Source organism: Telopea speciosissima, chromosome 1 (assembly GCF_018873765.1).
Source record: "Telopea speciosissima isolate NSW1024214 ecotype Mountain lineage chromosome 1, Tspe_v1, whole genome shotgun sequence".
Lineage (NCBI taxonomy): Eukaryota > Viridiplantae > Streptophyta > Magnoliopsida > Proteales > Proteaceae > Telopea > Telopea speciosissima.
The window spans coordinates 79061304-79084741 of NC_057916.1; the positions used below are offsets into that span (position 1 = coordinate 79061304).

At 37.9% G+C, this 23438-nt stretch overlaps 3 protein-coding genes across 5 annotated transcripts in view; 2 read left to right on the forward strand and 1 right to left on the reverse strand.

Annotated features, from left to right (window-relative positions):
• Window positions 1-645: 645 nt before the first annotated feature.
• On the forward strand, window positions 646-6887 carry LOC122664454 (ABC transporter B family member 28-like). Of its 2 annotated transcripts, none has more exons than XM_043860280.1 (15): window positions 646-685; window positions 2075-2176; window positions 2454-2544; window positions 3029-3129; window positions 3305-3355; window positions 3442-3570; window positions 3760-3822; window positions 3904-4183; window positions 5128-5276; window positions 5367-5456; window positions 5639-5773; window positions 5914-5970; window positions 6050-6106; window positions 6186-6457; window positions 6578-6887. In XM_043860280.1, the coding sequence occupies exons 1-14, from the start codon at window positions 662-664 to the stop codon at window positions 6420-6422; spliced, it is 1566 nt and encodes a 521-aa protein (XP_043716215.1). In that variant the 5' UTR covers window positions 646-661; the 3' UTR covers window positions 6423-6457; window positions 6578-6887. The 2 variants fall into 2 exon arrangements, with proteins under 2 accessions (XP_043716215.1, XP_043716207.1); XM_043860272.1 differs by having other exon boundaries at window positions 6186-6440; window positions 6577-6887.
• A 2284-nt stretch (window positions 6888-9171) lies between these two features.
• On the reverse strand, window positions 9172-10267 carry LOC122655222 (putative F-box protein At5g55150). The gene has a single exon (XM_043849434.1). It carries the CDS (start codon window positions 10189-10191, stop codon window positions 9172-9174), a length of 1020 nt encoding a protein of 339 aa, XP_043705369.1. The 5' UTR covers window positions 10192-10267.
• Window positions 10268-17693: 7426 nt separating this feature from the next.
• Window positions 17694-23438, forward strand: part of LOC122669031 — a 37996-nt gene continuing 32251 nt past the window's right edge. For both annotated transcript variants that reach the window (XM_043865650.1, XM_043865657.1), the window contains exons 1-3: window positions 17694-17803; window positions 18353-18504; window positions 22944-23031. In XM_043865650.1, the coding sequence (XP_043721585.1) occupies window positions 17744-17803; window positions 18353-18504; window positions 22944-23031 (300 nt within the window). In that variant the 5' untranslated portion in view covers window positions 17694-17743. The remainder of the gene's footprint in view (window positions 17804-18352; window positions 18505-22943; window positions 23032-23438) is intronic.

Here is a 23438-nt window from a genome sequence, read left to right on the forward strand (position 1 = left end):
ACTGTATGGCAATATTCAGTAGGAATGATACTTCCTAAATCATTCTATAGTCTCTTCTTTCGCTTAATAAAATTGTTATAATTAAGGATAAGGAAGTAACAATAAGAGACAAAAGATAGCTGATTCATTTGACCAAGTTCCTAGACCTTGTTTCGGTGCTAATTAATTGCTGTCTTTGACATTCTTTGTCTCGTTTGTGTTATTCACCTGAGGAACAGGTCCTCAGGAATTACAGATAGAATCCATGCCAAGGCAGGGTGTTTTTTATGGAAAGACTGCATAGTTTTCAAAGTTATTTAGGCCTGTCATTAATATGACTTGTAAATGACAAATACCACTATAAAGAATGCATTTAGCTATCTAAATAGTGCTAAGCTGGTTTCCATGGGTATATACGTATTGAGGTGATTGATGGAAGTTTTGCACTTTTTTTTGGCTAGGTACATCTTTTAAACGGCTTAGATTCTAAATTCTCTCTCAATAACCAAAATTTCATCTACATCATATGTTCAAGTTACAGCAAGCATTCGGTTGAGATCATAGAACCACTGTTGTAAGTACTTCTCGTAGTTGATAGATATAATTAGGAAGAGACAAGGCTCACTAGTGCACAGCCAACCATATCAAGGTCTTGAAAGCTGACTATGTTCTTTTACTGCAGATGGAGTTTTTTGATCGACACAAGGTATGAATATCTTCATTATCTTTTCAAGGTTTTCCAATTCAACCGATGGTGCAAAAGTTGTACAGTTGAGATAAACGGTTAGAATATACCGTATTAAATCATTTATTAACTGCCAAGAAACGGCTGCTGCAAATGTCAAGCCTGGCTTGTGGAGGTGCATTACCTTAATTCAATTCATGAAAATAGTATTGGATCTGGAGTTTAATGCAGTTCAGACATATTTGGTCGATTTTGGTTCTGCGGTTACAAGAGCTTGCCAAACAAGTTTTCGTGAACACAATTTTCTCATGGCCTAGAGCTTCAGTCTTGCTCTAAAAGAAACATATTAAAACCAGTCGATTAATTTGTCAATTATAATAATAAACTTTGTATCCCGACTCCACAATGCTATGGCTATATATCACCAGCTAAATGTTCTTTGAAGTGTGGGCCAAATTGAACCAGGCACGCTGATATCACCAAACTGCTGATCTTAAAATTTTTCAACTTGCAGTCCAATATATTCCTCTACCAACAGAAGCAGTTACTTTATTGACTTAATATAAACAATTTGTTTAGCTATTAGCAGCCCCTACAGTACCAATTTTATGGATCCATAAACATGCATTTGGCTTACCATGGCTGTAGAACTTTACTGATCTCCATATAAGGAAAACCTTAAAGCATGCTTTACCCTTAGAGTTACCTCTATACTTTGGGACAGTTTTGGTTAAATAGTATCTGAATCGATGATGATCTACTTGTGTTAACAGGGTGGTTGGCACCCGGCAACCAAAATACCATAACATGCTAAAAACCACTACTTTCCCCCCGCCCTCCCCCATGTTTTTCAAATGTATGCTTCGATGGTAAGCTGTGTTGAGCCTGAGATTGGAAATAAAAAAATAAAAGTAAAAGAAAGGTAAAACTAACATATAGGGGCATCCTGACACACAATGTTCAGGCAAAGAAAGATTAGAATTGTTTAACTGTGCAGATAAACATTCTAATGTTACGTATCAGTTATGTATTGAAATTAAGAAAGGAACAGCGGAGCTGACTGAATTAATAAAAAAGAACTAAACCAAAATGATAGTTATTACATACTGCCTTTACTGGTGCATTTTTTTACAATTTGAGTCTTGGGGTAAGAGACATCAATCTGTTAGTCTTCTCAAAATTATGGATAAAGTGTACAGTATATTTTCCCTTCATCAGTAATCTGAATTCATTACACTGAGTACTAGAAAGGTTCCCAGGTTGCTCTTTGCTGCACATCATGATCCACGCAGTTCTTTTCCATCTCCTCTTTTCTGTCCTCTAAGATGTGGACTTCTGTTTCCTGGTATGCATGCTATCATTCTGGTCTAACTGATGTTTGTTAATTATTTGCTTTGTGGCATTATGCAGGTTGGTGAGTTGAATGGTTTGATAACGTCTGATTTGAGTTCTCTTAAAGATATTGTTAGTGAAAACATTTCAAGGGATCGTGGTTTTAGAGCACTTTCCGAGGCAAGCTACTCTATACCTGTTATTTTTATATGGATTGGATATCTTCTCTGCAAAGTAACAAAGTTTCCCAACTTATTTTTCGTTCACTACACTACTGGCATGGTCTGTTTACGTTACTGTGCGGCTTCTTTTATCTTGTGAAGTCAATTACCCCTTCACAAAATTTGCCATGCTGTATTCAATATCATTTCTAGGAGTATAAGATTTGTGTGACCTCAATCTTTTCTGCCATCCAGTTTTATATTTGATCACTTTGACTCTTTCTTTGATCTTGCAGGTTGTGGGAACGTTAAGCATACTGTTTGTACTCTCTCCCCAGCTGGCTCCAATTCTGGGGCTACTGATGCTCTCGGTGTCCTTATTAGTTGGTAAGATTTCTCTTTCAAATTATTGGGTTAAAGTGCCCACTGGTTCTTTAAATTTAAGTGGTTGATGAGAATCATCAGTTCACTATATTAGCATGATAAAAGTGTGGTTTTTTTTTTATAGCTTTTTTGTCCTCTTGTGGAACTTTTATGGATATCCTACTATACCTCTGGATTTATTTGCTTACTCTTCGGAAAGGGTTCTAGTAATGAATGCTGAAGTCTTTGGTTTTCATAACCTGTATCTCACTCAACTGATGGACATCATTTGATTTTGATTTCAAATGAATCGTAGTTGTTTTCTCCATGCAGAAAAAGTAACAGATATTTAGTATTCACATATTTTGGTAAATTAGCAAGTCATTTTTTAATTTTCTTCTAAAAAAGGTTCAAATGCTTGCTTTACTCTAGTTTGAAAATTATGCTAGTATTTGTTGGTTCAACCTTGTTGCTTGTGCTACTCATATTATTATGTTTCATCCACTAGCTCTATACAAACAGTCAACCATACCTGTCTTCAAAGCTCATGGAAAGACACAAGCATCCATGTTCGATTGTGCAACTGAAACATTTTCAGCTATTCGTACTGTAAGCTTTACTTGAATGTTTTTTTCTTCCATCAATTTTTGCAATTTCTCTATCAGTGCCTAGAAATATTTGTTTACATGTCTTCGTCAAGGTTGGAATATTTCATTGGTTCAATATAACAAATCTAACTACTCTACTTCTTTATTGTTGACTTTGACACTAATGATTTGTACAGGTTAGATCTTTTGGTGGTGAGAAGCGTCAGATGTCAATGTTTGGTAATCAGGTAAGTTTTGGATCTTCATAAAAAAATTACTGATGTATTAATCTCTTTTGGAACCTCTAATTTTCTTCATTTGTGATGTTTGGCAGGTTCTTGCTTACCAGACTAGTGGCATAAGGCGGGGAATTTCCAAATCTGCAAATGAATCCCTGACTAGAGTTGTAGTTTATATTTCTTTGATGGCTTTATACTGTCTTGGAGGAAGCAAAGTGAAGGCGGTAAGCATGATCATCGTACCTTTAAGGATCTTTACTATGGTTTTGTATAGTACATTCTGATCATGTACTAAAGCATTTGCTGTCTTCAGATTAATATGTACTCTCAGTCATTCCAAACCCATCCTGTCAAAATTTTTTCTGAATATTTTCTAGGGTAAAAGTTTTTTACTGTAAAAGTTGGGTTTACAGGGTGAACTCTCTATTGGAACCGTGGCTTCTTTTATTGGATATACTTTCACATTAACTTTTGCTGTGAGTCATTTTGCCCCTTGGTCATGCTAATTAAGCCATTTATTTCCTACATTCCCCTATCTCATGCAATAAGTATTTCAGGTTCAAGGGTTGGTTAACACATTTGGTGACCTTCGTGGAACTCTTGCTGCTATTGAACGGATTAATTCTGTTCTATCTGGGACTGAAATTTATGAGTCCCTTGCTTTTGGTTTAGAAAGAGAACTCCAAAAGAATGAAGTGGATGATGGTAGTCTCAGAATATTCCTTGGCAATGGTTCCACTGAGAAAAATCAAGCTCTAAATATGCAGTACATGACAGCCTTGAAATCATCTAGTAGTGGGTGTAGTCTAGCTTGGTCTGGTGACATTTGTTTAGAAGGTATCTATGGTGGGGATTTCAAAATGATCTTTCAGCAGCCTCTTTACTCATTTTATTATTTTTTGATTGTTTGTATATTTTATTCTCCCTTTTTTATAGATAAACAATTCTTTCAGTTCCATTATTTTGCCTTACCCAGCCTTGAGGTGGCACTCTTCGTACTTATCTGTTCTCTTTCTAGTTATATATGTTCTCTGCCCATCCCCATCCCCACTCCCCCCCCCCCCCAAAAAAAAAAAAGACAGGAAAAAAAATTCCTGGTTTTTTCATTGTACCTACAATCATTTTTCCCTCCTTATAATGTTCGATAAAGGATAAAAAGGGGAAGGGGGGGGGGGGGAAATCCATTTCCTTTTGAATCAATCTTATTTCAGATTATCTAAAAATGCTGAATCATTTTAGTCCCCCTCCCTGTCTTGGCTTAGTCACTGTTGATTCAAGTGAGCCGGCTTATCATGCAAAAGTTTGTAAGACATGATCAGTTCCTTTAGCTCTAAAACTAGCTAAATCATTCGACTTCCGGGCAATATAGAAATGAGAAATACCTTGATTTGGCTTCAAAGTTCTCACCATGCTTTCTTGTGGCCTCCTGACCTGCTGCTTATAATTGATATAATCTATGAAATGTTAAGCTGCTCCCTGGACCTTTCTGCAGCTGTTCACATTTAGGTTTTGTATTGTCCATGAATATACTATGTCAATTCTGGGATCCGGTGGTGAAGATATGTGGTTCATCATGTCCTTGAACCAGCTTGACATTTTGTTTTTTCTCTCTGGTTTTATATGACTTAAGCAACTTAAGCATTTTCCTTGGTTTTACCTTTTTGAGGAATCATTTATCTATAGTGTACATGTCCATTTATTCTTACATTGATATTGTATGTGGCTATTCGCAACAGTTAATTCCACCGTTTACTGCTAATGCCCCTTGTTTTGTATGACAGATGTGTATTTCTCTTATCCTTTGAGACATGACGTGAAAATCCTGAATGGTCTTAACTTAAAACTAAAATGTGGGACTGTAACAGCTCTTGTGGGTCCGAGTGGTGCAGGAAAAAGCACAATTGTACAGCTATTGGCACGCTTTTATGAGGTGTATTTTTTTTTCTTTGTAAATTCCATTTTCCTCTTTATGAGGTGGGTGAAACAGTAATCTGTATTAATCACTGTATTACGTTTGCAGCCAACTAGAGGTCGTATTACGGTGGCAGGAGAGGATGTTCAAACATTTGACAAGAGTGAATGGGCTCGGGTTGTCTCTATAGTAAATCAGGTATGTCACACAGTTGACTTAGCATACAACATTTTGTGGTCAATGGTGTTATGCAAATATTCTCACCTTTTATGTGTACTCTTTTTCTGTGTCTTCTTCTCTTTTGATAGCTTGTTGGATGACCGCTGCAAATGGTCCTTTCATTATTAACATCTTGCCGTGTCTATGGAAAACCATGGCAGGAACCTGTCCTATTCTCAGTATCTGTTAGAGAAAATATTGCATATGGATTACCAGATGATAATGTTTGCAAGGATGATGTGATTAGAGCCGCCAAAGCTGCAAATGCTCATGAATTCATAATTTCTCTTCCACAGGTTGGTGTCTCTAAAACAGTGTAGGAGATCTTACACTTTAGAAAGCTCTCATGTAGTATTTTTCCTCTCCCAACCCCTCCCCTCCCTTGTTGCAGCACTGACAAGTTCTACTGTGTACTGAAAATTTTCTCTGATTAAAGGATTATGACACATTAGTTGGTGAACGTGGAAGCCTGCTGAGTGGTGGACAGAGGCAGGTAATGAAGTTAATTTTACTGGGTGAGGGGTTATACATGATTAGGGTTCTATGCGGTACTTAGCCACTTCAATTTGCAGAGGATTGCTATTGCCAGGGCTCTGCTAAAAAATGCTCCATTTCTGATTCTTGATGAGGTATGCTCTCAGAGACTATTTCTGTCCTTACGAATGTTCTCCACGTCTCATGGATTGTCCTGATGCTTCTCTGCTTCAGGCTACCAGTGCTTTAGACACAGTGAGTGAAGGCTTGGTCCAGGAAGCTCTTAACCACCTGATGAAGGGGAGGACCACATTGGTTATTGCTCATAGATTAAGCACAGTCCAGAATGCACACCAAATTGCTGTTTGTTCGGCAGGGAAGATTGCAGAGCTAGGGACCCATTTTGAGTTGTTGGCTCAGAAGGGTCTATATGCATCACTGGTTGGATCTCAAAGGCATGCATTCGAGTGATTTGACCAGGAACGAAAGATAGCAGTTCATTTTCTTAGCTACTTTATTTAAAATGGAGAGAAGATGTAAAAACTGGATCTTTTCTTGTACATTTCTTGGTTATACTGGTTCCAGTTCTTAGTATTTTCGTTCTGAGTTTTTGTTTCTGTTTCACACAGATGCTCAAGTATGCTGTGGTTTGAAAGCAGAAGCCCTGAGTGGAGGTTGCTTGAGGGGACTGTTTCAGCTGTTATATTAAAATCAATCTACAAGGTTTAATGTTGTAATTTATAGTTTTATCTAAGTTCATGGTTGGAATACTCGAACTTGCAAATTTTTCTAATTGTTTTGGGCAAAAATCAATTTCAGGTTCCTGCAAGCTGGAGGCACTGATTGTGGGTTAGAGTGGAGGTTTTGTTGCAGATTTGCTGGCGAAAATGCCAATATGTTAAGCAAATTTTTTGTTTCTTTCTAATTTTTGTTGGTGTCACTGTCATGTAAAGAAATCCAAATGCCAAGTATTTTCCTTGTCGCTGCAAAACCCAAACTTCAACCCAATTTTGTGCCACTTCCCCCCCCCCCCCCCTTCTTAGGGGTTTAATATAATTTTAGTTCACCCCCCAAAAAAAAGAATGCATATAGACAAACCAAAGAAGAGCGCAGCTATTGTGACAGACAACAAATAACGAGGTTTTTACTCGAATTGGTGATGTAGTGTCTGGTTCTGATATCAAATGTTAGGTGGTTGATCGATACGTCAAAGGTTCCAAAGTTAATTTAACATGTTAAATTAAGTCTTTTAACACATCTTATACTAGGCTGACCCAATTTAGTGTCAAAACACTAGGTTGGCCCCATTAGGCACACAACAAAAAATAAATCTGTCATCTCAAATAAAGCAAGTATATGGTTGAAGGAGCAAACCAATCATATCTAGATAGTAACCAATTATCTTTTGGAACTTGTCGATTCTTCTCATGATCAGCCCATGTTTCCAAATACACCGTTCTGATTTCCCTGAGGATGAAGATGATAATTTGGACAAGATAATTCAGGTTTCATAAACTCTCCAAGTGGAAATGGTTGCTTGTGTTGGGGAGGGAAACTATCCTCAAACGGTTACATTTGGAGGAGGGGATTTACATTTCTTGTAGTTCTGCTATGTCTCTACTTTTAGATGCGGTTTATAAAACCACTGGTAATATGTAAATCTTAAACCTGACTATTAGAGGCAGTAAATAAAATCCATCGCTATTGCTTAATCCATAGAGGTGATGATCTGAAACTGCCACTTTGTCGATATTTTTAGAGGCTAATATCTAAATCTTAAACCTGATTATTAGACGCGGTACTAAAAACCGTCGCTAATGTTAAATTATAGAGTTGTTAATTTGAAATTGCCTCTAATGCTTAACATTTAGAGATGGTAATTAAAAATTGTTGCTAAGGCCTGTTTAACATTTAGAGGTGTTGTGAAACACCCAATTTTATCACCCCGGAGTCGGGTATGGCAATAAAGTAGGTGTCTCAAGATGAGGTGGGATTTTCTTGTATGGCTTTGGAAGTTTTCTGTGACCTCAAGCATCATTTGAAATCATTGAGAAGAATTTAATGAGAATGATCTAGAAAATGATCAAAACAATCTTAAAGTTGGTTTAATTCATGATAATTTAAATGATTCAAAATAATTCAACTTGATTATTATTTTATAAAATATTACATCTTTAGCCCTATGGAACCCATTTTTTTTGACTATTTCCAATTAGTATGATCTCTACTGTTAATTTATCCCGTGAAATCAAATTGTGCAAACTTAATTAATTGCGCCTGACACCTTTCGAATTTGCCTTTCATCCATAACATTTGAGCTTAATTACAAGTTTTATTATTATATTTTTTAAGGTTTGCAAATTCTCATGCCCATCTTGTAGCTTCATTTGCAATCTCGCCTTAATATTTATTCTCTTTGTAAATAGATGGGTATGCCCCTTACTTTTATTTAGGGCTCGCAAAGGAAGAAGATTTGGGATTTGAAATGAGAGGACGATGGGATTGAATAGGTTTCTTTTGTTTAAATGGTAAACGATTCTAAATCCAATGACCAGTTTGTTAAACCCGACAGGTCCGGCTTGGGTTGAGAATGCATTTAACGCTTTTAACTCATTGAAAATATCAAAGTTTAACCATTGGACGTTTAATTTTACACGTACCAAGCTGAGGAGCCAGGGTCGGAAGATGGGTGCTATAGCCAAGGGCGTAGAAGATCTGAATTCATAATTCTGATTTGGACTAGGATTGAGCACGCCGTTGGCTCCAAGTAATCTAACAGGAGGCAGACACATAAAAGAAAGGATAACCATGAGTAAGGGGGTCATTTCACAAGAATGGGTGAGACACAGACACATGGTTTGTGCCATATGCCATACCAAATAAGACAATAAAACTAGAGATAATGGAGTCGCTTTATTTCTTTAGATCTTTTCAAGATGGAATGGCCACACATAAGTGGAGATTTTTGTCTTTAAACAAATCAAAATGACATTTATTGAATCACCTCATTAGAGAGCTTTATTTCTGTAAATATTTTCAAAGATGGAATAGCCACACATAAATAGATAACTATCTAGAATCAAGAAGCAGAAGGCTGGATTCCTAGATTCTTCTCTTCATAATTAACAAAAACCAAGATGACATACATTGAATCACCTCATTCATTCTCATAATAATTTGATGCCTAGATGTCCTCCTACTCTTGTAATAGAAGATGATGCTACTGGAAAAGTTCTAGTGCAGTATTTTTTTTAATACAGTCCTCGATCGAAGGGCAAATCCAAAGAGGCGCACAAACACGAGTAAAGATATCGGGGCCAACATAATGATCATCAAATTCCTCAGTCTCCATCCGAAACACTCCCATGTCATGACCAGCTCCATCTTTCATAAGACCATATAAGTCGATATCAGTGAAGTAGATACAGTTGGATTCGCATCCTAAATGGTTTTTAGACGGGAAGATGCTGAAGGAGTCACTAAAACCCACAAACAGAGCACGATTGTCCAGGCTGCTCTTCACCTGTGTCCATTTCCTGTTGTCAAAATTGAACTTGTAAACATCAAAACCAACTGTTTCATGAATGCCATTTTTGTTTTCCGGAGTTTCAGTTTCCACATCAATTTCCTGTGCAACAATAAAGAGTTCTCCAACTGACACCACAAGATGTAACTCCGCACAAATGTTTATACCCTCTCCACGTTCAGCAAACTCAATAGTCTTTGGATGAGGACTGGAAATATCAACAATCAACAATACCCCTCCGTAAGTGATGGCATAGAATTGACCATTGAAGTAAACGACATCGTAAATACCATTATCACTGTCTAAAGGAGTCCAAACTTCATCTCCCAATCTCAAGAAGGCTAATTTCCTGTATTCGGAAAATATTGCCATAACCACGCATTTGTCATCATCTTCACAAAGGGTTGTTTTAGTTGAAGAACGAGATGGTCTTGAGGACAATATCACTTTTTGTATAAAAACCCGACGGATAATTTCTGGGCCTACATTAGGAGAGTATTGACGAGGGAGTGTTGGTTGAGGTGGAAGCCGAATTTGTTCCCGAGAAAAGGGGTTTAATAAGTGAAACTCCAAATCAAGCCCCAAAGTTATCAACCAACCGCAGGACGACCAACACTTCCTGCCGCGGGCCTCGGGCAAGTTCAAGTGGTAAACCTTTTGGGTGGAGAGACTATAGAAGCCATGGTTGTCACTGTCTTCCTTCTCTGCAAGCATTAGCCAGGGATCAGCAATAGTAGAGAAATGCAATTTCTCGACTGAAACTGATCGCCATGGCCTACAAACCGCACCAAAATGAACAACATCTTCGACTGCCGAAAACCTGATCCACAATAAGTCCTAGAATGTCATTACAAAGTTCGGACCAGTTCCCCATATCCTTTCCTTGTCTCGTGCAATTAGGGTAGTGACAAATAGATTGTTGAACGTATAGAACTATAAAAACCAATAACAGAAAAGTTAATAACAGAAAATAAAAGAAATCTTGCATTACAGAAAACAAAACAAAAATGGAGAAAAGCAAACATAAACTTGCCTAACAAATATCATCCCAAAACTTTCAACTTTATTATTTTTATTTGCTAAGCCACAAACAGAAGCAAGCACATGCATATATTTTCAAAACCAAAAGGCCAAAATTGTTTCTAAATTGCAACCCATAAATGAAGATCTTTCAAAGCCTCATCAATCTAAACTCAATCCTTGGAACTCAAAAACCCTACCAACAATTATGCTATTCTTTATTATTATTATTATTATTATTTTCCTGTTTGATGAAAGACATTTTGTTATACTTAGTAAGCAGAGAAGATGGATACTATAGTGAGAAGGAGAAGGATCAAAGGATGGACGACCATATCCATATTGTTGCAGTTATCGTCTGCCATTGCCGTCGTTGAGGTTCTCTCACTGCGCTCTACTGAAAGAACTACTTCGATGAGTGGCAAAACAAAAAATTTGACGCGCCTTAGTTTGAAACTTATCCTGGGTCCATGAAGGTCATATTAACATTTGTACTTATACTTGGATGAGGAAAACGGAAGCGCTTGAAGCCGCCCAATCTGGTCCATAGTTTGTTAAAAACGGAAAAGGGAAAAAAACTGTGTTCGGTACGGCTTGTTTAGAACACCTCAAAATTTGAACTGGACAGTCTAAAATCCAGTCAAACATTTTGAGAACAGCAAAAATTCAAAAATGGAAATTACAGGTTTTAATCGTTTAGATTTGAAAAAATACAGAAATATACACTCATAAATTCACCATTTTGTGTAGGCTCTTAAGTCTCAACTAACTACATAGTACAATCAAACATCCATTCCGATCTTAGAATCAATTATAGGACAGAGTTTGTTTAAATAAAAGATATCGAGCAACAATCAATTTTCAAGCTACAATCATTATTCTTAAACAATTATCAATCAACAATGAAGTAGCCATAAAAATGTAAAAAACATGAGAAAAACTGCGATGCGGCATACAGATTGCAGATCTTCTGAAATTCTAGGACTACTTTTAAAGGAATCCAAAAGGATCCTACATGGTTTAATCATTAAATGAAGTGCAAGCTGCTGCTACCACTGTTACAGCAGAATGCAAGTACATTATTTAAGAATCTAAAACCCTCAAAAAGATGGAAATGAAGGCCCTCTAAGGCTGGCAACGGTTTCATCCATATCACTGGACCTGTATTGATGGTCATATTCACTCCACTAACACACCCATAGTTGTTGAAACCAAACCCCCTCCAGCAGTAATGGATATCACAAAGGGAGGGAGCATAAAAACATAAAAAGAAGCCCAAGATTGCAAAAATTAGGAAAAGAAAACAGAGGCCAAATCAGTCCAGCTGCTAGGATTTTTAATGAAGTTTGAACCTACAACAAGGGCATCCTTCCACAAAGCCCAAACGCCTGCGGACCCATCCTTGTCTATCCCACAAATAAAAGCAAGGGAGTAGTGGAAAATTACTGAAGATTGAAGAACTAATGAATATAATGACCTAATTTTGTTCTGAACTGATGAGTCAAAATCTATTTGCATTTGCAGGTAGGATAATAAGATGTCGGCAGTTACACCAGATGAAGATATCTTTCACTCTGTTGGACTACTACGATCAAGTAGTCCAAGTGAGATGACACATTATGACTGCAGGGAAGATCATAGTTTAGAGTTGGGGGACCAGAACAGGGGTGAAGAAGCTTTCATTAAGCTGAAGCAATATCTTCCCAATTACAGAACCGGGGAAGAGTGGATGAATCATTTCAATTGAAATGGGATTGTTCAAAGAAAAGAAGAACAAGTTTTATCCATTAGTGATCCTATCCCAAAGTCAAAGGTTTTTTAATTTTTAAGGCCAAGTATTTGTATCTTGAAATTTGCAATAGAGGGCTAATATGAATTCTATCCACTGATTGGCGGAGAGTTGAAAGATAACCTACCAGACAGATCTCAAGACAAACCCCACTCAGATATAACCCCAAAATTGACTGAAAACTAAATCCTCTGGGACTCAACCCAAACTTTAAGAATCAAACACAGGTATAGGGAATAAGACCTCTTCAAAAATATGGAAGCAATTTGATGATTAGATTCAAAGTAATTAAAAAAAATAGTAATCTCTCAGTTTGAGATCCAGGAAACAGAGAAGACAAAAAATAATTCAAATTAGACCAGTAGAATAACCTGAAACTTGGATCACACGACAGTTTTAATACCTTAATCCAATAACCAAAGTATTATAGACATCAGACGGTTGAATTAAGATTAATTTTAAAAACAAAATTCTGGACCGAGAGAACTCAGAAAACAGTGATTTATAAGTAGCAGGGGGATTCAGGCCTCAGATGGGCCCAAATTTGGTCGTAGTGTTAGTCCAAGGGTTCCTTCTGAATCCCCAAAACAATGGTAGGATCTGATTAGCAGATCTTCGTGAACCCACAAAACTCTATTGCTGAAACTGTGACACAGGACAGGGGAGCCGCAAGTCTTAAATCAGAGAATAATAGAGCTTCTAATAACATGGTTTGAATATCAGTAACAGGAACAAGATAAGATTTATTAGACCGGAATAACAGTACCTATTTTGAGTGGAAAACAGAGCATGAACAGCAAAAAAAAATCCCTGATTCCCTCAGCTACGTTGCAGAGCAAACAACATATTCAATTGCAAAAATCGTGAGTCTGAGCCTTGGCTCTTACGATGCTTAAATAATAACAAAATAGCACTCCTAATTGGAATAGGAAACATGACTCTGACATAACTCTGATTTTAACTACAAACAAAAACTGAAACAAATCCTATTTAAACTAGGAATCAAGACAGCAACTAAATTACTTAATAAAACTAACTAAGCCCACTTTCATTCCTCTTTCCTCTCTCCCAAGTTAAGAGCTCAGATCCATTGGAATTATGAAGCCAAAAACCCAACAACAAGCCTCACAGAGTGGAATTAATGCAAAACCTCTTGAAGACTCCATTGAAAACCAGAAAAGAAAGGATTTTATTGAGACGGAGATAGAAAACCAGAAAAAAGAAAGGATTTTGAGATGGAGAAAGAGAAAGAGAGAGAACTTTTTTATTTCTGACCTTTCCGCTGTGCCGCTGTCTAAGTTGCAGAGTCGACCATCGGTGTCGCTCACGATCCAATGTGCTGCGCCGCTGCTTCTCACGGACGTAAGAGGGAGTCGAGGGAGGGGTAAGGCGATCTTTGCACGCAGCACCGTCTTTGGGCAGCCCAGACGGTGATGCGTGCAAAGACCGCGAGCCCAGACAATGTCTTGCGTGCAAAGATCGCCTTACCCTGCCCAAACGCCTTGTCCGAGTGCGGGTAAGGCGGTCTGCGCACAGTACTGTGTCTGGGCAGCACGGTCCTGCCAGGCAGCGGATCCTCTACTGCAGAGCTGCCCAGACACGGTACTGCATGCAAAGATCGCCTTACCCCTGCCCAAACACCTTGCCCGAGTGGGGGTAAGGCGGTCTGCGCGCAGCACTGTGTCTGGGCAACACGGTCCTGTTGGGCAGCTAGGCAGTACGGTCCTATCGGGCAGCTAGACAGTAGAGGATCTAGATCTGATCCAAATCCGTTGAGGGACGGAGGGAGAGGAGCTCGTTGGGAATAAGAGGTATAATATTGGGATTTGGCTCCTATCCAGCCGTGGCGGGAGCTGGACAGTGCGGCAACCCCCCTAAGATGCTAACACCTGGTCCTTAGTAGCATCCAACGGTCATCTGGGATTCTTCTATTGTTTTAGCCCATTTGACTCCTCACCCTCTCGTTTGACGAACCCGACCCGATTAATTCTCAAAATCCAGCTTTTCTTTTCACTCATTAGACAAACATCTTCCTCTTAGTCACCCTTTCTGTTCTTGGTATAGGGGATCTGGTGACAACGAGGACAGGAGCAGGTAATGTGATGGGAACTTCTTCTCTCTCTCCATTGAGGCATCAATTGGAGTTGGATTAAGTGACTACCAATATAAAATCACATGGTGATTGTGTACATGCTCTTCTTGAAGGGGTTGCTCATGTGAGGGTGTGGATTTGCATGGTGACACATTATTGGCCTATTCATATTTTCACGCTAGAAAAGCAAATTCATACAATTTGAAAATGATCAGACTGTATTTAAGACAAAATTTAAGCATTTGGGCATAACCAAACCCAGTTCCATGGAAATTACCAAACTATGCATCAACTGAGTACAACATATGTATTAAATAAAAAAATCCAGTGCATGTGATACCAGAGGTATCAAATGTTTAGAAAATTGAAGACGTTGAATCCAAAATCCTAGTGGGACCTGGCTCTCCTCCAATGTGGCGGGAGCTGGAGAATCTAGCCCACCAAAATCAGGGGATTTTGATCATTTCATAGGGGGTCCACCTATGAAATGACCCAAACACCCTTGTTTTTTGTTGAGTTGTATCCTCCAACTCTCGTCACAGTTAGAGTCGAACACCGTTGAGTTTAGTCCTCCTCAAGATATAATCCACATTCACCATTTCCCAGTCTTTGACTGCTTTGGTATTCCGTTGCAGGGAAAATATTCTATTGAGATTTTTATTTATGAAACCGTGTTAAGGCCCTGTTGTAGTATAAAATTCTCGAAGCTTTTGTTTGAGACTAAGAAACCTGACTAGCAAAAGCTTAATCAACATTCCAGTGCCATGATGGTAGCAGATTTCTTCAAATGGTCATATGTTGATGAGGAATCTCCTATTGCTACTGAGATCTTCCCCTGCGGTCTGGTCCGAACTCACACACAAGAGAACCACAAGACAGAGCGAATGAGTGGCCTGGAGCTGGCTTGGGGGGGTGCACTCTCCGATCCCTAAGTCAGATCTCAAAGGAATTGAATAGCAGTTAACTAGGCCAGAGACCGAAAAATAGTCTCAAAGCTTCAGGATGAATCTAATAGACCAATAAAAAGGAGAATTGGGTTGAATTCTCTTGAGTCACCTCCTTCTGAGCGTGGTTTCCTTCCTTATATGGTGTCATTGGAAATGTCCTTTTTGTCCTTTGAGTCACGTATTCCTTAGATAGGCTAGAGATCAGAGCAGGAACTGTTAACCGAATTTATCAGTGACTGAGCTGGTGTTGTCAATGATCGTGCTCCTTGTAGACTACGTGTAAAGTTCCTTGCGCATAATTTTGGCATGAGGCTAGGGTTGGAGGTCCAACAGGATTGCTGGCTGTATTCCATGAGCCGTGTTCCAGCTTGGCTCATTACACGTGTCGTAGTATTAATGGAGATGAAATTCTATATATATCATCTCCTTCTGACAGTACTGAAGAAGAAGAGGAGAGGAATAACTCAACAGTAGATTTCTTCAGTTGTTTTGGATTCTACTCTGTTTCTGATGTAGTTGAGGAAGAAGAGAGAGAGAGATGTCGAGGCCCAGCAAGAGAGCTCGTCTTCATGACAAGGATGATGAGGCACCTGGTCCTTCTCTTGGCCTGACTCTTTAACACCCTTTGAATTGAAATTACACAACATGTTAACCTGCAAGAAATTCTGAACAAACTACCAAAGGTGATGATGATGTTGGAGTTTCATTAGAACTTCTTCAGATGTTGAGGTTAGAGCATGCAACAATGTTCATGAAGAGGTGGAGGAAGAAGCTGAGGCACCTGGTCAGGGGTATGTAATGGCTCTGTGGTAGTGAAAGCTGTTTGGGATTGTTTCTGCAACTATTTCAGTACTGTTGGGTTTTTGAAATGAGGTGCTGTTCTATTCTATTGGTCCTTCTCTTATATAGCCTGAGTTAAAATTTCTCAACTAATTACAATGGTTATAGAGGTTTTAGCTTTTTGATGATAATTGGTGTCAAAACCAAGCACAAGCAGGTTAGTTGAATCTACATACATTCTAATCTAACCTTTAATTTGTTCTTCTTTTAGCTTTTTGATGATAATTGGTGTCAAAACCAAGCACAAGCAGGTTAGTTGAATCTACATACATTCTAATCTAACCTTTAATTTGTTCTTATCTCTATGAGAAGAAAAATAAATTGTTACCTTTTGTATGTTTGGTATTGGTAGGGATGTCAAAACCTAATCCAAACCGATAAAACCAAATTGAACCGATCAAAACCGATATGAGCTTATTGGATCATATTTCGGACTGGGGTTTTGAGACACTGAAACCAAACAGGAGATCACACCAAATTCGATAAGACACCAAAATGAACTTAAAATACCAGATCAAACTGATCCAAACCGATTGATTGACATCCCTAGGTGTTGCCCTCAACTTGATCTACAAGTGACAAACGCCATTTCGAATGAACAAAATTTTGCAGCTACACTTGTAACATGAATGTTCCTACTTCTTGTTACAAGGTTGGCTGCCAAGGAAATGGAATCTTAAAGGGTATTTTAGAAAGTCCCAAAACTTAGGATGGTATTTATGAACCCCAAGGGGAAGTGAATTATTCCATTTCTTTGACTGTCAGTCTTGTAACAGGAATATTCTAGCAATTTTTTTTTTTCTTCAATTCAAATAACTAGTACTTATGGAATCTTTTAGCTAGTGGAAACTCGAAAGTACTTGGAATCGGAACCAATAAGGTATCTGCATCGATAGTTAAAATTAGGATCCAATCTTTATCCCCTGAATTTACCTGCCCCTCAATTTCCTCAGTTCTTTTTTTTTTTTTTTTGGTAAAATCAATTTTCTCAGTTCCACCTAATAGGGGGGGGGGGCAGAAATGACCACCCTACACTTTGCCTGGGTGAGATCCACCTCCCTCTATTAGAGGAAATTGAGGAAATTGACAGGCAGGTAAATTGAGGCGATAATTTTCGGTTTCCATCAGAAACCTGCACTAATAGCTTCTCACTCTATTTTACCAATTTCCATGGAAAAAAAGATTCCGAAATAACGGCTTCGATCGGGCCTGGGTCTCTGTCCATGGTATGGTGGACCCTAATCTATTTCTCAGGACAGGGTCTACAGCGTTAGTGGTGGACCCTAATCTATTTCATCACGAATTCACGAGACTCATGAGTATGACTCGCGAGTCACGAACTCGTAGGAATCAACTTGTAACTTGAAACTGTTACTATATGAACTAATCAGACGGTTGTTATAGTTCATCTTAATCTGCTTTAAATACTGCGAAACGATAAAAAAAAATTTGAAGCAAATTTTGAAAAGTCCTGAGCTTTCGCTCGCTTCTTTATGTAATTTTTTACTTAGTTTGCATTTTTCAATCTGGGTTCTGTGATTCTGTGAACCTCAATAAAACAGCTTCAAACGAATCTCCATGGCAGGAATGAAACGACTAGGCCAGTCGGATTCGAACCTCGACACAAACGATTCGGCTGTAAGTTTTATTACTCTTATTCGATCTTCCACTCCGTTATGTTCCGTAAACCCTAATTCTGCCCCTACTCTGTTTGATCTTGGTCTTTGCTGAGATACACTTCGGAGCTTCAATAGTTGTTAGAAGTTTAGGGTTTAAGTTTGGTTGTTCTTATTGGTGCGAGTTTTTCGTTCCTTTGCTTACTTCGTCTTGGGAATTCCGAATAGAATACCTTTGCTTAATGCTTCTTAGGAACGATAATGGAATGCCAATGCTCCTTTTACTTATAGATTGCCACGAAGGGATTTTTGATAACATGAAGTTTGGAGTGAAGTCATGTGAGACTTAATGCAATTGTCTTTTTCATAAGCATACTGGTACTGGGACGTCAATTGCTTGGTACTGCCCTTCTGCAGTGCTGCTTTCTCGGATTAGAATATGGCATTTTTCTTTTCTGTTTGGAGAAGCACTTCTGCTGTGTCGTTTTATAGCTTTTTTATTTTCCTATTGTAATTCTTATTAATACATGTGTGAAGTGTGAACATCCCGTCCTTTTCCATTCTGATGCAGTTCTGCAGTAAGAGAATAATGGCAGCATCCCCTTTTGATGATCGCAGGGCAGAACCATCTCAGCAGCATCCAATGGCAGAACGCCAATTGGATGCTCACCGAGCAGCATCAGCTCAGCAGCATGTGAGAGCTCTCAATACCCAGTTCGCCAGGTTATTATCGCAACTTTTTCGATGGATTATTTCAACAACCTATGTTCTGAGACATATTCTGTAGTAACTTTGCTGTTTGCATATAGGGGAATGAAATCATGAGTAGGCTTACTACTAAGTCAAATCCATTTTTTTATTCAGTGGATGCAGCCTGATATTGGAATTTTTTTTCCTAGTCAAATTAGGAGATTATTAACCTTTTAGGAAAATGGAAGGCAAACATGAATAAATAGATACTCTTCCTTTTCCCCTTTCACAGTTTAGCTATTTTGTTAAAGTTCCAAAACTGATTAGTTCGTTCATCCAATTCTATGGTTACAAATGTGTACAGAAATCTAGACATAGATTCTTGTGTAAACGTAATCATATATACCAGAAAAAATATGCTTGCAGGGGAACTTTAAATTGGTTATGCATTTACTCATATATTGTATCTTATCGATAAAATCTTAACTCAACTAAGCGTTTTTCCAACTAAATGGGGTCAGCCACATGGGTTCTGTTCCACCATTCCACTTTATTTAAAGTCATGTTAGTTGTCAAGTATATGCCATTCATATATTTTCTCACTACTTCTTCCCATGTCGCTTTTAGTCTACCTGTTAGTCTTTTAACTCCTTAATATGCATCATACAACTACTCCATGCCACTGCACTCAATGGCTGCCATTGCAAAGGCCCATGTTACATTAAATGACACCCCTTCATCTTGTCTTCTATTTTGGGCACTCCTAGATCACCTCGAATGTTTTCATTCTTGTTTTAACTTGTCTAGTTTTACCACTAACCCATGTCAACAACCTCATCCCATCTACACTTGTATTATTAATGTGTTGTTTCTTTGTCACCCAATATTCAATTTCATAAAACATTGCTGGTCTTATAGTTGTTCTGTGGAATTATCTTTTAGTCTCTCACATAATACTCCAGAAGCACTTCCCCGCTTTACCTACTCTGCTTTAATTCTATACTTAAAAAAAATCTGCAAAATTTTTTAATCAATTAAGTCAATCACATTATTAATGATGATTTTGATATGACTTTGGACTTTTATTTGAATCTAAAAATATAGCAATTGTCTCTGATGGAGAAATGCATTTAAAAATGAATTAATAGATTGCGTAAATGAGACAGTAATGTAGTCCTAGATTGGTTGATAATTCAATTAGGATCCAATAACCAGGATCTGCTATGAACTGGTAAATCGGGTAGGCCAAAATTGGGATTTTTGGTCAAATTAGTGTTAGGGTTTAATGGAATCTAGGGTTTGAGGGTAGGTTTAGGCTAAGTTGATCTAGGGAAGTCTATCAGTGAAGGGTACGTTAAATTTTAATGGGGGTAAAGTGTGCTGGAATTGAATTGCAGCAATTTAGGGTTAGGTTTCTGGGTTTATGGAAAGAGAATGATGATGGAATCCAGGGTTTAGGGTTGTCTGTTGGGGCTATAACCAAGATCGAGTTTCTCACTAGGTGTGAGGGAGATTCGGTCCAAGTTTGGGTGGATTTTGATGGCTGGTTTGGTCTGTGGAGGTTCTAGGGTTTTTGGATGATGTCCAAAGATGGGGGAATGCTAGGCTTTGGTGATTTTTTGGATTAGAAGAAGAGTTGGGGTTGGGAATGATTCAACTTACTGTTGTAGAAAGAACTTCTTGAACAGCAGCTTGAATAGTTGAAGATGTCCTGGAACTGTTGTAGAGAATGTCCAGCAACTAGGAAGTGGCTTCAAGAGATCGAGGAGGGCAGAGCTGGGGGTTGTTGAGGAATTTGGTAGAAGGGGGATGGAAATTAAGTAGCTATCTCATGATTCAGCAATGCTCAAACACAATCTTTGTATTCATTCAATTGTGGGCTCAACTGAGCAATTACAACTATTTATAGCCACAATGGCTGAACATAGAAACTAAAATCAAACTCAAACTAGGACTCAAAGTAGAACTAGAATTCATACTAAAACTAGGATTCCCAACTAGGATTCAAAGCTAAATCCCAATTAGGATTACAACTCTAAATAGAACTCAAATAAAAGACTTAAGTAAAAATTAAATAAACTCTAAACCTAATCCCACGATTTAGTGCTGGTGTAGGGAATCCCTGCTCCTACCCTACACCTACACTGCTGCTGGTGTAGGGAAGAATCACCTATGGCTGGTTTTAGACAGCTGATTTACATCAGACAGTTAGTGGTATACTCAATTTAAAATTGTTTCCTAATATGATTCATGAATTATTTTATAACTTTATGTAAATCATATTATGCTATTGTGAATGTCTAGTAAGCTGTACTAACATGCTACTGGAGGAAACTATTTATAGGAAAAAGCGTTGCATCAAAATCGATCATATTTGATTATTACTATATAGCTTACTAAAAGTTTCTAACTATTCAAATGCTGTTTCGAACCTGGTTTCGATCAGGCCCGAAACCGAGACGTGCTGGATCTCGTTTCGAGGTTTTGACACTGGACCTCTCTGGGTTGAAACCTAGCGCCAAAACTTGGGTTTTGACCCTGGATTGCATTTCGGCCAGGCCCAAAACCGGGACAACTCGGAGATTTCGGTCAGTTTCGACCGAGATTTAGTTCCATGGATGCTGCAATAATCAAATGAGTAATGCAATAATTAATTAGCAATCAGAAAATACAATGTAAAAGGGCCAAAAATATTGAATCAACAACGATACCATACTGCCGTTGTTGCATCCTGGAGCATTGCAGGGTTGCAACTTTGAACAATGGAATCAGAAATGCACTGCTGAGATCGAGGATTTAAAACTCTGTATTTCAGATTGGAACGGAGGAAACGGATCCTGATCTGATCCAGCCAACACGACGTGATACTGGCCAATCCTGGAAGGAAGAGTGGTGGCGCAGGCCTTTATCAGATGGATTGCTGCTGGCTGATCCCAATACAGATCAGCTGATGTTTTAAATTCTTGATGTTCAAGTGCATGGCTGAGATACAACACAAGAAAGAGTGAACAGAGCTAAAAGGGTTTGCAGTGACACTGGAATGTGTGACAGTGTAATTTGCTACTTTACCCTGTTTGAATTTGTTTTTCACTGTTGGAAGTTCCACCCTACAGTGTAAACTTATACCTGCAGTATGGTACTGCCATTGGTAGCGTAGTCTCACCCTTGTAAGAATGAGAAGTTTTTGTCACTTCAGATGATGAAGTAAAGAAATAAAGAAGTTTATGTACAACAAGGAAGACTAGATTGTATGATTTAATATTGGTTGTTTTATATTATGGCACATAGTGTGTCTAATTCAGATAATGGAATTTGACTAGATTGTATAATTTAATATTGGTTGAAAGATATTATGGTATGCAGTGTTTCTAATTCAGATTAATGTATTTTGCATTGTACAGTGTTCAGAAGAGAGCTTCTTGAATCTTGAGGTCCAGATTTTGACCTTCATGTGGCTATTTTGCAGCATGAGTTTCTGTAGTGTATTTAAGCTTGGTGCATTTAATTTGCATAGTTGTATGATGATTCTTTGAGACGTCTCTTGCTTCTACAAAAGTTGGTGTGGCTATCAAATAACAAAAAATGTTAAATTATACTGATTGAAAATTGTTTGGAAGAAAACAACACTTCAAAGGAAGTATAGAGTTTAGGTAGTAAACTGAAAACATGCCTGCATTTTCTTGTCAAATAAGGATCAAACTGGAAATAAGAATTGGTGCTTAAAAAGTTGTCGAGTGACCAACTTTTATTTCCCTAACTCCAGTGAAGCTTCTTTGTAAGGCTGCATTTGTGGAAAGGATAGAGTATTTGTAATAACCTTTAATGACTCAAAAACTGAATTCTATTAAATGAGACTTGATACCTTTTTAAACTTGACACTGGTCTTGACCAATACACCATACTCCTCATTCCTTTAAAAAAAAAAACAGAAGAAAATGCTTGATCATAGAATTTAATGAGGGTGTTGGGAGTAGGATTGGGTCCCATAGGGTGCTGTTTGTTTACTGGATGACTTGGTGTATCCTTGATGCAATATTCCACTACTCGAACTGTAGCAAATCATTTGAAATAATAGAATAATCAAAACTTAAACAAAGGATTCGGTTCTTATAAATTTGAGAAGAATCAGAAGATAATATTAAGGGTCTAACTGGAAGACAATTGTAGGAGGAATTTTGCAAGTCTGCAAAAAATTTCTATTACTCCTGCCTGTCTGTGTATGAAATGTTATGCTAATCATCTAGATTTTCTCTCAAGTCTCAATATTCCTTTCAATGAACAGACCGAGGATTTATCAAGTACTTGTTTCTATTACATGCTACTTCCTCCTTATGTTATGAAAATGATTGGTGTTTTGCACTCTTCAATCTTACATACTTTGTAATGCAAATGTCTCTCTACGCACCTCCCTCCCAAAGAAAAACAAAACATGATTTTTTTTCTGTATTAATGATGTTTTTCTATATGAGCAGTTGGGTGCAGTCTCAGATGCAAGATCACCCAAATGAGCTTTGGGGAGATGGTTTACAAGATTACTTGACTTATGCATCACAAATTAGGGTAAACTCTCAATCACTTCTGTAACAAATGAAGGCTTCATGTATTTCTTGTGCACATTTAACTGTTAATATTTTAAAGTTATGTGCTTTATTGTTTTTGCTACTTGCTGTTATGTTATCTCAATTCGTAACTGAAAATGCTAATTTGTTATATTATTTTAGGTTTCTATAGAGTTTTTGTATGATTGAAGATTTGAAGATGGAAAATACCATTTTAGTTGATATTGGTTTATTGATAAAACTAACAATGATAAAGGTACTTCTATTTTGGATCACTGTAATAGGTTTCATGGACAACCAGGCTAGATATCTTGTTTAGTGGTTAAGTTTAACCACCGGGTAGGAACTTTGGTTGTGTCAACTATCAAATTAAATCAACATCCCCCATGCTGAACCAGTTGGTACTAG